Source organism: Capronia epimyces (assembly GCF_000585565.1).
Source record: "Capronia epimyces CBS 606.96 chromosome Unknown aczIQ-supercont1.2, whole genome shotgun sequence".
NCBI classification, from domain to species: domain Eukaryota; kingdom Fungi; phylum Ascomycota; class Eurotiomycetes; order Chaetothyriales; family Herpotrichiellaceae; genus Capronia; species Capronia epimyces.
This window is the reverse complement of record NW_006912905.1, coordinates 1167915-1181425: the sequence shown is the minus strand read 5'-3', so window position 1 is coordinate 1181425 and position 13511 is coordinate 1167915. Positions and strand designations below refer to the sequence as shown.

At 54.9% G+C, this 13511-nt stretch overlaps 5 protein-coding genes across 5 annotated transcripts; 2 read left to right on the top strand and 3 right to left on the bottom strand.

Moving 5' to 3' along the window:
- Window positions 1–562: 562 nt before the first annotated feature.
- On the top strand, window positions 563–1207 carry A1O3_02243 (uncharacterized protein; the record flags this gene model as incomplete). Its single annotated transcript, XM_007732386.1, has 1 exon — window positions 563–1207. The coding sequence occupies one exon, from the start codon at window positions 563–565 to the stop codon at window positions 1205–1207; it is 645 nt and encodes a 214-aa protein (XP_007730576.1).
- A 1004-nt stretch (window positions 1208–2211) lies between these two features.
- On the bottom strand, window positions 2212–3788 carry A1O3_02242 (uncharacterized protein; the record flags this gene model as incomplete). The annotated part of the gene is made up of 2 exons (XM_007732385.1): window positions 2212–3285; window positions 3348–3788. The coding sequence occupies 2 exons, from the start codon at window positions 3786–3788 to the stop codon at window positions 2212–2214; spliced, it is 1515 nt and encodes a 504-aa protein (XP_007730575.1).
- A 967-nt stretch (window positions 3789–4755) lies between these two features.
- Window positions 4756–5865, bottom strand: A1O3_02241 (uncharacterized protein; the record flags this gene model as incomplete). The annotated part of the gene is made up of 1 exon (XM_007732384.1): window positions 4756–5865. One exon carries the CDS (start codon window positions 5863–5865, stop codon window positions 4756–4758), a length of 1110 nt encoding a protein of 369 aa, XP_007730574.1.
- Window positions 5866–7314: 1449 nt separating this feature from the next.
- On the top strand, window positions 7315–9383 carry A1O3_02240 (uncharacterized protein; the record flags this gene model as incomplete). The annotated part of the gene is made up of 2 exons (XM_007732383.1): window positions 7315–9028; window positions 9118–9383. 2 exons carry the CDS (start codon window positions 7315–7317, stop codon window positions 9381–9383), a joined length of 1980 nt encoding a protein of 659 aa, XP_007730573.1.
- Window positions 9384–10129: 746 nt separating this feature from the next.
- Window positions 10130–12691, bottom strand: A1O3_02239 (uncharacterized protein; the record flags this gene model as incomplete). The annotated part of the gene is made up of 1 exon (XM_007732382.1): window positions 10130–12691. The coding sequence occupies one exon, from the start codon at window positions 12689–12691 to the stop codon at window positions 10130–10132; it is 2562 nt and encodes an 853-aa protein (XP_007730572.1).
- Window positions 12692–13511: the final 820 nt, after the last annotated feature.

Sequence of the window (13511 nt, the reverse complement as noted above, 5' to 3'; positions counted from 1 at the left end):
TAGCAGAGTGGCAGAGGTGCAGTCTCCGGGGCTCGGTGATACCTGCTCTCCGACCGCCCAATTAGGAAGAGTCCGCCTTCTTCCCCGTCTCTAGAGTTTCCGTGAAATTGTCCTGCGACTTCGACTCCTCCTAAAACTGTCCACCCAGGAGTGTCTCTTTCACCTCGCTCTCCTTTGCCGCTGGCACGTCCTTGAAGCATTGTCATTTGGCGCCTGGCGTATACCAGTGTGATCTTGGGGGTTTGCATTAAACCGGTCTTGTGGCCCAGCGCAGGTTGATACTGCCCTGTGTTTGTGGTGCCACTCCACAACTCCACGATCAGATCCGACGACGGGCAGACGTGAGAGTGTTGCAGCGCCTGGTTGAGAGTCTCTTCTTGCATGAGGATGGCATCTGATACAAAACGCCAGAATGCAGGAGGAAGAGTCCCGATTGCCTTACCCAAGGCCGAGCCCGCACAGCCAACTGCGTCGTCTGTCTCCTTAGACGTCGGTCTACAACAAGCTATTGGAAGCCGGTACGACTGCTACAAGAAGTGATGCCCAACGCCTTGCGTGCATGATGGCTTACACAGATCACAGTGTCCGCGTCACCACCGTCGGTCCAAACCAGACCACCGTGGAGGGCACAGTCTACACGGCCGATCCCCTGAGCAATCTCGTCGTCCTCAACCTCAGCGCCACGGCGCCAACTACAATCAACTCCACCTCTCTAGTTGCTCCAGCAGGCGCGTATCGGATCATTCCTATTTCGCAAATCAGCAGCTTTCAACTCCTCTCCATTCCCCAGCAACCAAGTGAATATCCAACCAACCCAGCCCTGAATTTGATCGACATACATGCTGTCCAATCCCGTCTCGCCAGAAATCTATCCGCCCAGCAAGCGGCGCAAGCACGGATTGGTCCCAAAGGCACTACCCCGACTGATCAAGCACTTTTTGAAGCCTTGTCTCGAACACATCCGGCTCGTTGGACTGGCAATATGATGCTCATCTCAGACACATACTTGATCGAAAAGCCATATGGTGCTGTGAATGTCAAATTCGTCGAGGGCCGCCGCGGGGACCTTGAGCGGATGAAAAAGGTGGTCGACATGGAGCGACAAAAGATCACGCTGAGGATATCCAAAGGCTTGATTGATGGGAAGCTATCTGACAGCTCGGCTAGTAAAGGAGGTCTGACTGCGGGTGCCAAAAAGGGTGGCTAAACTACGGAAGGCCAGTTTCAGATCCTTGGAAGAACTGAAAATGGTAATCCGCCTATGCTAAGGATGAGCGGCGAAAAGTCGCTTGCAGGACTAACAGCTGGGGACGAGCAGATCGGAACCAAAATGGTCACTCCATGACATTACGGAGCCCATGGTTGGAAGCTGCACTAGGATATGAATCAGCAGGCCGAATCCGAAGGTTTGAGGCCTCAGTTATCAGGCTCTTAGGTCTCTGTTATGTACCGGACTTCGAAGCTATGCCGATTTGAGTGTGGATCCGATTGACTGTACCAGATGAGGTGCGATTCATCGCCTCTGACGCAAGGCCCGAAGCCTCTTGCCAACATGAGTGTTGATGGCGGTACGCGCTCATTCTGGCTTTGGTATGTAGACCAAGTCCAATATCCAGGAACGAGAACTGTTCAGCAGCCCAGCCTCGTCTTTGATGCTCTCGGGTTCTTCTGTCTCCCCATGGGGCTTTCTGCCCCTTAGCCCCTTGCTCTTCATAGCCTCGCTGTGCTCTTCACGCTCAACTCCTTATTAGTTGATTGATCAATGGTCTACTCTGCGGATGGTTTTGGTTTCTTCTCTTTCTGCTTTTGCTTTTGCTTTTGCTACGTATCCTACCACCATGCCACCACTTCCACCACTACCTTACTTGGTGCATCAAGACACTTACGTAAGGTAGCTTCGGTACTGTATACTCCGTACATGTATTGGGTTTACAATCAAGTCCCTCTAGTCAAGGTAGAGCGCAAGCAATATGTCCTTGCATAGACAGTCTACATGTCATGTACGGATACATCTATTGACAGCTGATGTTGACAAGTCTAGTCCGTATTCTTTCCCGTAGCCTAGCCAAACGATTTTCCGCCCTCAAGGGTGAAGCATAATCATACTGCTTATCTTCCCTTCGCTATAATGGGCACACCGCAGAACGCCATCAACCCAAGGCTTCGCAGCCCAAACAGACAAATGGTCTAGACCCGACCCCCAAAATCCTCTCAGCCCGCCGGCCGGCTTTCCTGGTCCCGCATCAACGGCATTCTATCAGAATTGGTAGCTTCCACCTCTTGTGTTCGGGGGTTGACCGAGTCGGTATCCTCGTTCTCCCCTTCGTCATACAGAGCGTCGTCGCGCTTCCTCAATTTCTCTCGGGCGTCTTCTCTCATCTTGACGATTTTTAGATAGTTGTAGCTGGCAATACTGATGATGGTGACAATCAAGCCAGTGATGTTAACCAGGGACAATTTGTCGTGGAACACGATCCCCGCCGCACTTATGGTGACAACCTCTTTGAAAATGCCACAGATACTGAGCGTGACCACGCTGGTTCGTTGGAGTAGGCTGAACTCGCTGGCTATCATACAAAATGCCAAGCAGCCGGGAACTATGAGGAGGAGGAGCGACTTGACGAGGCCGTAAGTGTTGATCAGCAGCTGAACCCCCGTGACAACCGCCGATGGTGTTTCCGACACACAGGCAATTAAGAATAGGCTGATGAACATGATTGGCGCCAGGAAGAAAAGGGTCGCGAACGGGTTCGACGTTGCGGGATGTCGGAGAAGAAGGATCTGCGTCACAGCCCACCGAAAGCCCGAGAAGAACGAGGCAGACATGGCCAGGGTGAATCCCAGGGCATTGAATGCTGTCTCGCCGGCAGCCATCATGAGGACTCCCAGGGTCATAGTCAGGATAATGAAAACAAGTTTGAGCGACGGCTTCTCGAGCCGGAAGAGAAAGGCGAATATCAGGACGAAAATGAGGACCGAGGATTTACACATGGTGTAGAAGGTTAAGGTGATGTAGCGTAGAGAAGTATTGCCCAGGCCAATATCAAGCGAGGTCGTGGTCCCGGTAGGGATCAACCGGGTCACATAGAATAACGGCGTGACCAGAGGCTTCAAAGACCGCGATTCGTTTCCGTATGCTGGAAGCTGTGGTTGTGACGGTCGGAACGAAGGGAAGATGAGAAGAACGGTAGACGCCAGGGCAAACTGGACCAGCATATGGAGTGAGGTAGCGAACAGCGGGAAGTGGAAGTCAAGGTGCTCGGAGGAAAACATCATCTTGTTGTACTGTTCCAGGAAGTCAGTCTGACGCCACAACCGACGGTGCGCGGCGAGGTTTGGGGACTCACGATCGATATTGACAAAGAGAAGAAATACCAAGAGGCAATGAGGACGGCGTTGACGGCCAGATTGCGCAGGACGAATTTGTCTGCTTGGTCGGCTTCGTCCTTGGAAATGCCTGTGGTGCCTGCGATTCGGGCGTCCAGACCATGAGACCGCCTCTTCCGCTTGACATATTTCAGTCTGTCGTGTTTGTTCAAGCCGGTCTCTGCATCGTCATCTGCACCCACGTCGGAATCCAGCGCGCCGAGTTCGTGTTCTTCTGATTCCGACATGGAAGAGCCTGCCTCATCTTCTGAGCCGCCGTTTTTTGTCTCGGAGACGGAGCCCGTACCTCGGCGTCTGTACTTGCGACGAGGATTGATGTAGACCGAACTCTCTTCTCCTGCAGAGCCGGGGGCAACCGAAGCAGGTCGTGGGACGCGATCGGGATCCAGGGTCGTGTCCATGGAAGGGGAAGGTGAGCGGTGGGGAGGGTCAGGAGGTCATTGGAGGCAGTGACCGTGAGAGTCCTGTATAAATTACAGAGGAACGAGGCGGACACGGTGAAAGAGATACTGGCGGACTCTGTGGCTTCAAGAGGGCGAGGGTGGGAAAGCGAAGATGCTGCGGTGTCTGTTGATGCTGTTCTGGTAGTAAACAGGGGCTTGTGAGAGGCTCCTAAGGCCTCATTCGGCCTTCCAAGCCGTCACCGCGCTGTCAATCAGTCTTCGGCCTCTTTGGGCCGAAGCCGATGCCGCCCTATGCGCCTCCTCGAACGTCACCTAAACAACGTATCTACAAGGATATGACTGATCTAGTAGGGATGGTGTCTAGGTCGCTGCTATTGTGGCTTGCATTCGAGCTGCATTCTACGGGCCACTCGTTTGTATGTCTCAGATGGTATAAAGTCGAATACCACCAAGCCCGACGAATGTGGCATTGCACAAAGCTCGCTTTCAGTAACCCCGGATTTGATTTGCTTGACAGCCAGTCGTAGTCACCATTGGCGTTTGATAGACTATGGTACAAGGTATGTTGGAACTTGCGTCCAAACTGCGAGGAAAACACCTCTACTAATTGGCCTGTCAGCGTATCTATGGAAACCCGCTTTTCGGAGGGTAACGTGGTGACTTACATGTGTTTCCTGCATGTGCTCGAATATGTCATGACTCAAAATGCCGTTCAAGAGCAGAATCGGCGCTCGGTTCTGCAGGTGTCCCCAAGCCAGTCCTCAGTGCATACCAGGATCCCGGCCGCCACATACGGAGGCGTGACGAGACATTGAAGAATTTTTGATGGCGAGGCTCATAGAGGACCAGAACCGAGGACTGCCGAAAGATGTGCATGGTATCAAGAGCGGAACGGATAAGTGGGTGCTGCGCCAACGTGGCCTAACCCGGCGGCCTTTCGCCATCATTTCATCGACAGAGGACATTATGGCCAGACATCTGATCGGGCTCCAAGTTGGACCTTGTGGTCTGACAACCATTGATCCTCCACTTCCTCTTCTAGGAGGTGGAGTCTTGTTGGGCTGAGGTAGCAGAGGTCTTCCAAACTGCTGATTCCGGCAGTCAGCCAGGAAGACATGGCAGTCAGAATTGATCTCCTCGACTCCGAACTTGCCATCATGATCATGTTGACAAACTCGAAGACCTTTTCCACTTCGAACACTGTGTTTGTGGACGAATTCCGTTCCTCTCTTGCAACCGCATGATGAGCTATCATGAGGAGCATCAACAAGGATGGAAGCTTAGACCCGCCTGCTCGAAGGACAAAATTGGCGGGTGCGCTCAGCTCGACCGCGTTCGTCAACCCTTGCAGATATGCGATACTGGTATTCTCGCTGTCACGAAAGGCCCATAGTGTAGTGTTGATGGCAAAAAGAATGCCCAGGTAAAATCGACATTGGTCTTCTTCCAATTCTTCCGGCGGAATGGCCACATAGTGAAACAAGGCCGACCGTTTATCAAAGGCTCTTGACCGTCTGCTGGAGTAATTGGTGACGAGCACATCTCGCTCAGCCATGATATCTGATCTATCGTGGTGACGCAGCTCTTTCAACGAAGTGTGATTGCTGCGGGATCTGATGTCGGTATTCCAGGTCTGGATTTTCAGCAGTTTCTGCACCAGGTCGGAGAGTTGTAGCATGAGACCCGCCCGACAGGTAAAGAAGCATCGGATGTCGTTCTCAACGAGTATGTTAACTATCATTAACCCTGTAGGATAAGCGATCTCCCGGACAGCCTTATGTCCGCCACGAAGGTCAAGAAGCTTCTTCACGGCGGCAATGTGATGGTCTGCACCCCGCGAATTTCCCATTCGACGCTCACAGCTCCCGGCAATTGCCACTGCTAGGATAAAGTCATCTAGACACGAAGTCTCTGGGTTACCGAGTCTCCTGTTCATCAAGTTGTAGGTATGTGATCTTCGCACCAGAATTGACAACTGTCTATCTTTTCTGGTTGGCTGGAAGCTCACAATCTGGGATTCTATGACGAGTAGCAGCCACATGAGCACTATCTGGTTTGTTGCAACGACTCCCATAGAACCATTGTACAGGACGCTTGACACCGAACTTGTGGTTGTCCCATATACCTGGTCTGGGATTGTGGTCAAGTCTGGCCCAAGTTAGTCGTGGCTGGTCGAATGGCTAGCACAACATACACAAGTGCAACAAATGCTCATCCGGCACAGACAGTTCGAGTGCCGGACGTACAAATGGATCCAAAGCACTCTTGCTGATATGCTTGGGCAACTTGACAAGTCTGGACTGCGTTTTTTGCGAGATGTTCGTCTTTGCAGGCTCTTCAACCCCGTGGAGCCCAAGTTGCATCTTCAGAGGCAACGAGCCCGCATCATGAGCCTCGTCTGAACATCTTTCACCTATCGTAGAGCTCTGACTGTCGACGCTCATGCAGCTCTCGGGGGACACAACTCCGCTGGACCGTCCATCCTGACTCTCATCGGAAAAGGTTTCATGTCCGGAGTTAGAGGGTGAGCTATTAGCAGAGGAGAGGCGGCGCTCAGACGATCTACGCTGCGCTCGGGGATATCGAGGGTAAGAGACTCGCGCAGCGTGGGAGCGAGCGTCAGACCTTGCTAACTCCAGTGTCTTGCGATCCGCGGGCTGCCCAGACGTGGTCGGTAACACAAAGAGAAATTGACTTCTACCCATTGCCCCTGCATGTAGACCGTTGAGTCGATGGACAATTACTTAACAAGTGGACAACGTTCTTTGAGGGGTGCAATGGAGTGCCCATATTCCGCGGCGAGTCCCCGAGATTGCGAGATTGCTAGATTGCGACCATTGTCCTTTTTGGGAAGCCATGCTGATTCACCATCGTGAGGGATGAGTCAGCAAGCCCGACCGGCTAGCAGAACGGTCCAATATACTTCCGTACATCGAGGCTGCGGGCGTGTCTCGGGATCTTCTTGTTCAGCTAGGTAGATTAGACGAATTGAAGGGGTAAGAGGACAGAGTATGGATGGTAGGGACGAAGCACGGAGTATGGATACCCGTACCGCGGATTACTGTACATAGGTTGGTAGCCACGTCAAACTGCGCCTGCGCCTGCGCTCAAGATTTGCGGGGTGGGCCACGCTCACGTGACTGAGGCTCGCCACGTGCCAGATGATCTCGGAGATACGGTGATATCTGGACGGAGATATTGATTGCCCAGAATGCGATCGAGCTTCCAGCCTCGTACGTAGTTGTCTGTGCCACGATTTCGATTGACGACGCCTCGTAAAGAGTATAGAGTACACAAGGGTTCACGCACCAATCCCTGTGGTCGAACCTCCTTCCCCTCCCTCGTATTCCCTCCTTAGTCATCTGTCCACCGCCGGTTTGTCTTGACCTGAACCCTGTCAGCTCTGTGATGTGTTTGTTGATGAAACAGTTTATGAGACGCGGCCAACCCACAAGCTCCTGCTGAACCTCGACTGTCTCCTCTGTCTCCTCTGCCTGTCGCTGCTGCGCCTGGACAGCTCAGCATGGGAGAAATGTCTCAGGCACATGTCCCCATCCGTATCGAGGACTATGGGCTCATTGGCGACATGCGGACATGTGCACTTGTGGGCAAAAACGGCAGTATCGATTTCATGTGCTGGCCAAAGTTCGATTCTCCGTCTATCTTCGGCAGGATCCTGGACACAAGCAAAGGCGGTGGCGGCCACTGGAGCATCAGTCCGCAAAGCAGTACGGTATGCAAGCAAAACTACCGCGGGTCTTCCAACATCCTCCAGACCAAGTGGATTGACGAGGACGGCGTGGTCGATGTGACCGACTTCTTCGCCCTGTCCAAGTACAACAAACTCCTGCGAGAGAAATGGAGTGGTTCAACTCTGGTGAGGAAGCTGGAATGTGTGCGCGGGAGGATGTCTTGTGACATTGAACTCTGCCCGCGGCCTGGCTATGCCCGGGACAGAGGCGCCATGCGCGCCTCCAAGGTCAAGACCGAAGATGGCACGCACCACCAGTCTCTGTCTTGGATCCCGGAAAACGAGAGTGAATGCCAGGAGATGCCGGAGTTCTTTGCCACATATTCCACACACGACCGGCCGCTGAGCGCTCCACCGAAAATGTTCCAGCCCGTCGCATCCGCCGATGGTACCACGGTCAAACTACGAGCCAGATTCGAGCTCGAGGAAGGACAGCAGGTCTTCATGATCATGTGCAACAAGCACGTTGCTCCGCATCTGACCCAGGACCTGGTTGTGAGCCTGGAGGCCGAGACGTACAAGTTCTGGACGTCGTGGATTCGAACGTGTAAATACGCCGGCCGGTTCCAGCAGGAGGTCGAACGCAGCATGCTGATCCTGAAGCTGCTGACCTACGACCCTACCGGCGCCATCGTGGCCGCTCCGACATTCTCGCTGCCCGAAGCCATCGGCGGACCCCGAAACTGGGACTACCGCTACTCATGGGTGCGCGACTCCAGCTTCACCATCTACGTCTTTCTGAAGATGGGTTTCTCTGCCGAAGCAGAGGCGTACATCAACTTCATCTTCGCGCGCATCGCCGAATGGCGCAAGGTGGCCGAGTCATCAGACGCAATCCACCACCTTCCATTGATGTTCAACATCGACGGCGACACGTCGCTCCCCGAGCTCACCCTCGACCACCTGTCGGGATATCAGGACAGCACGCCCGTACGCATCGGCAACGCCGCCACGGACCACGTCCAGCTCGACATCTATGGCGAGCTGATGGACTCGGTCTACCTGTTCAACAAGCACGGCAAGCCCATCTCGTACGCGCAGTGGCTGGACATCCGCTACCTGACCGACTTTGTGTGCCGTGTGTGGGACCAGCCCGACATGTCCATCTGGGAAGTGCGCGGGCAGAAGCAGCATTTTACATACTCGAAGATGCTGCTCTGGGTCGCCGTCGACCGAGCGCTGCGGCTGGCGGAGAAACGCAACTTCCCCTGCCCGAACCGCAACCAGTGGCTCCAGACCCGCGACGTGATTTACGAGCAGGTGATGGAGAAGGGCTTCAACTACGACCTGAACTGCTTCGTGCAGAGTTACGAGTCCAACACCACGCTCGACTCGGCCGTGCTGGTTGCCCCGCTGGTGTTTTTCATGTCGCCCAACGACCCGCAGTTCGTCGGCACTCTGGACCGCATCTTACGCACGCCGGAGAAAGGCGGCCTGACCTCGGCGGGCTTTGTCTTTCGCTATGACCACACCAAAACCGACGATGGTATGTCCTCTTCCTTCCACCCACTTCATTCTTGATCTGCTTCCGGAATGGCCCGGTCCCATCTACTGACACATTCATGCTCTCCACAGGCGTCGGCGGCCGCGAAGGAACATTCGTCATGTGTACGCTCTGGCTGGTCGAAGCGCTGGTCCGGGCCGGCAAGTATTCGAAGCAGTACCTCGACGTGGCCAACACCATGTTTGAAACAGTTACCAACTTCCGCAACCACGTCGGCATGCTGAGCGAGGAGATTTCCGTCAGCGGCGAGCAGCTCGGCAACACCCCGCAGGCATTCAGCCATCTGGCCTACGTCAGCGCCGCCCTCAATCTGGAGAGAGTCAAGAACGGAGAATAGTTGTCACGTGGGGATGAAGTCGAGCAGATCTCGCAAGGAAATGCAGGGATGACCAAGTCAGGCAGGTCTTGCAAGGAAGCGCAGAGATGGTGTGGTGGTAGATGTCGTAAAGAAATGCAGAGATTGTGCGTGGAACGCTGTAGCAACGATCCGGAATCCACCCACGTATTTGTCAAAGGTTGAAAAGTTCCATATTCGCTATCAAAGGGGTACAGTATGGGGAAGCCCAGACTACATATATACTGTAGGTGTGCCTTTACCTACACCAGCCCCTAAGCCTCCTGATTAAAGAGCAAGGGCTAAGGCAAGGCTGGGAACGCCTAAGTACTAATAGTGTCTAAGTTTGACAGTATTGAGTATTGAGTATTGAAGTTGCAATACGAAGAGAAGAGAATAGATGGATCATGATACTCGACAGAACAAGAACAACGAGATAGTGTGCATGCAGTAAGAAAGAATGCCATTTGGAACTCGAATCTGGATGGATGGAAGCAGAACTTTTGGATTTGAATCGAACATCAATGCATCGATCTCGCCTGGAGCCCTTTGCCTTTTGATAGCAAGCTGTTGACGAGGAAAGAAAAAAAGCAAACAAACAAAGCTCCCAGGTGCCCCCCTTCTATCATGTCGTGTCGTGTCGTGTCGTGTCGTGTCGTGTCGTGTCGTGTCGTGTCGTGTCCCTCCTCCCTCCTCCTCCCACCAAGAGCATCGCTCTGATCCCACTACCGCCGTCTCAGGGCATCGCCCTATTCCTCCTCCGAGACCTCCTCCTCCTCCTCCTCCTCTGCCGCCACCACCAGGGCCCATTGCGCATCGCGCTCGGCCTCCTCGCCCTTCTCCTCCACCATGGGCTTCTTGGCCTCCTTCAGCACCAGGCTGGACTCGCTGGCCACGCGCTTCCCCTTGCGCGGGCTGTGCTGATCCCGCCCGGCCGAACCCTGCCCCTGCCCTGGCCCAACCTGGCCCCTCAACTCCTCCACGGCGCGCTTCTCGGCCTCGTACTGGATCCTGGCGACCTCCATCTTGTTGCTGGCGACGGTCAGGTCGATCTCCTTTGTCCGGAGCTGCCACTCCATGTCGCCGAGCTCGGCCCGGTGTTTGTTGAGCTGGGCCCGCATTTCTGCCTGGGCCTCGAGCTCGTCCTCCTCGTGCAGCTCCTTCAAAAGGGCCAGTTCCACCTCGAGGCCGTCGCGCGCCTCCCGCAGCCCCTTCTCCGACTCCTCCACCCGCGCCTTCTCCTCCACCAGCGCCTTGTTCTTGCGCGTCAAGTCGTCGATCACGTGCTGGTACGTCTCGATCACGCCCCTGCTGATGGGCGACGGTCGGGGTCGCGATATGAGCGGCGACTCTCCCAGCTTGGGTGTTGCTCCTCCGGCGCTGGAGGCTCGTGACGATGGCGACGAGCCCATAGCCTTGCCTGCCGGAGTCTGGGGGAGAGCCGCCGCTGCCAGCACGTTCTTCGACGACTTGTCCACGTCCATGGCCCCTGCCCCGGTCTGGCCCGCTTGCTCTCTCAGTCGGCGGATTTCCTCGTCCTTGGTGGCGGACGCCGCCTGCGCATCGCGCAACTCCCCTGCAAGCTTCTTCCCGGACCATTCCAGGGCATCCACCCTCATCTTCAGGGCGTTGTTCTCGGCTTCCAATTGCCGACCGGCCACGACGAGTTTCTCCTCGTGAGAGGCTTGTGCCACCTTTTCGGCGACTTCCTCGTCGTGCTTCCTCTTCAGTTCATCGAACTGAAGTCTCTCCGCCTCGAATTGCTGGCGGCCGGTCTGGAAGCTCTCCTCCAACTGCAGCTGGCTCTGGGTCGCGGCTTCAAGGCTCTTTTGGAGCTCGGCCACCGCTTCCCGCTGTTGTGCCAACTCTGCATTGCCCTGGTTGTTTACCGCCTGGAGCTCGGCCACTCGAGCGACGGCTTCTTGTCTCGCCTGGTCGCAGGCCCCGAGAGTTGCTGCCGTTTGGTTGTAGGCGTATTCAAGGCTGCCGAAGCGAGCCCGGCTCTCGGTCAGCTCCTGGCTGATGGCGGCAATGGCATTCTGAGCAGTGGCCAGCTCACCAGTCATCGACTGGATTTTCGAGTCGAGTTCCTCCTGCCCAGCCTTCAAAGACCGAGCCTCCGCATCGCGGGACTCCTGTGCAGCCTTGGCTGCTTCGAGTTCCTCCTCCAGCATCTGGTACTCGATGGTGGCTGTGGCGGCGACAGGGGAAGGGACGGGGACCGGGGCGGGGGCAGGTGCAGGGACAGGGACAGGGTCTGTCTGGACCCCGGCGTCGGTGGTGTCGACGTATGCTGCCGCCTTTTCGGCGACAGGAGACACTTCCTCAGGAAGAGGAAGGTCCGTCTGAACCTCCTGGTCGGCGTAGACAGGGGAGAAGACTTCCACTTCCTTTTCAGGAAGGGGAAGGTCCTCCGTCTGCACGCCGACTTCGGTGGTGTCGACGACCACCGGCATCGGGACCGGAACAGTGACTGCCACCGCAGTCTTTCTGGCTTCGGCCAGCTCTTCTAGCAGGTCATCGACCTCGGCGTCTTTCTCCTCGGCCTCTTTCTCAAGACGTCGGAGACGCCCTAGAATGGTCGGCGTGACCACCTCATCCGCGTCCGGCGAAGAGGGAGCGGAAAGTATCTCCTCGAATGGGAGACGCCCTGGCCGGGCCTTCTGTCTGCGGGGCGCGACCGCCCAGGAGATCTGGTTGTATTCGGCCTCGTCTGCCCGTTTGTCGGCCTGCTCTGCGCGCTTGTTGGCCTCCTCCAGTTTCTTTTCGAGAGAGGCCACTGCTGCCCGAAGATTGCCCAGCTCAGTCACCAGCCGAGCGTTCTTCTCCTCTGCCGCATCGCGGGCTTTCAAGTCGTTGGCCCGGAGTTCGGTCAGCACACGAAACTCCTGCTCGTTGATGTCTTGTTGGAACCCCCCGGGGACGAACCCTGGCTCAGGGGCCGGCAGCCTCGCCACTGCCTCTTCGATGCCGTTGCAGAGGCCTCTCCAGGGACCCTGGCACCATCGGTGATAGCCCACCAAGATGGTGCGCGCGAACACGCCCTTGACAATGGCCCAGAGAGAGGTTGCAAACCAACAAAGTCCATTCACCGTCGAGTTAATTATGCCCACGAAGTACCCTTCGGGGTCATCCAAGACGCGGCTCCCGAATCGGAGGATGGAGTACATCAGGTAGCCGGATATGGGCAGGTAGATGGCCGCCCATATCTTCCAGTGCTGGTCCCGCGGCAAGTCGAGCTCATACCACAAGTAATCGCCGATAGGCTTCTCCAGGTAGTTGATCCATTCCTCGATCTCCTCTTGCTCCATAGTAAGGAAGTGGATGATGACATGGACAAGTCGAGTGAAGAGTGAGATGATGAAGTACAACATGATGACGTTTGAAAGTGAGGTTTGCGGTGGTGAGAAAGACGTACGTGACAGTTGTCTGGATGATGAGCTTTGAAGAATGAGACTCGTAAGTCGGAAGATGAGTGTCTTGGGAGTTGATAAGACAAGAGTCAAAGGAAGCAGCACGGATCTCAAGGTCTGTGCAAATTTGCGATCCAATGAAGGGTGACTGAGAGGAGGATATGAGAGGTGTTTTAATGAAGAGTTATAGTGAATCAGACTCGTAAGTCGGAAGATGAGTGTCTTGGGAGTTGATAAGATAAGAGTCAAAGGAAGCAGCACAGATCTCAAGGTCTGTGGAGATTTGCGATCTAATGAACTGTGACTGAGAGGAGGATATGAGAGGTGTTTTGATGAAGAGTTTTGGTGAATCAGACTCGTAAGTCAAGAGTAAGTTAATGGCTCTGGTCGAAGCAACAGATCTCTGAAGTCTTCGTAAAAGAACCAATCCTGTGAAGATGGACTGAGAGGAGGATGTGAGAGTCGAAGCAACAGATTGCTGAAGTCTTCGTGCAAAGAGGCAGTCCTGTCAAGGCGGACTAAGAGGAGGATATGAGTCGAAGCAACAGATCTCTGAAGTCTTCGTACAAGAGGAGAAGGGTATGATAATCGAAGCAACAGATCTCCGAAGTCTTCGTGCAGTAAGAGGAGGATGTTGAGAGTCGAAGCAACAGATCGCTGAAGTCTTCGTAAAGAGAAGCAGTCCTGTGAAGGTGGACTGAGAGGAGGATGTTGAGAG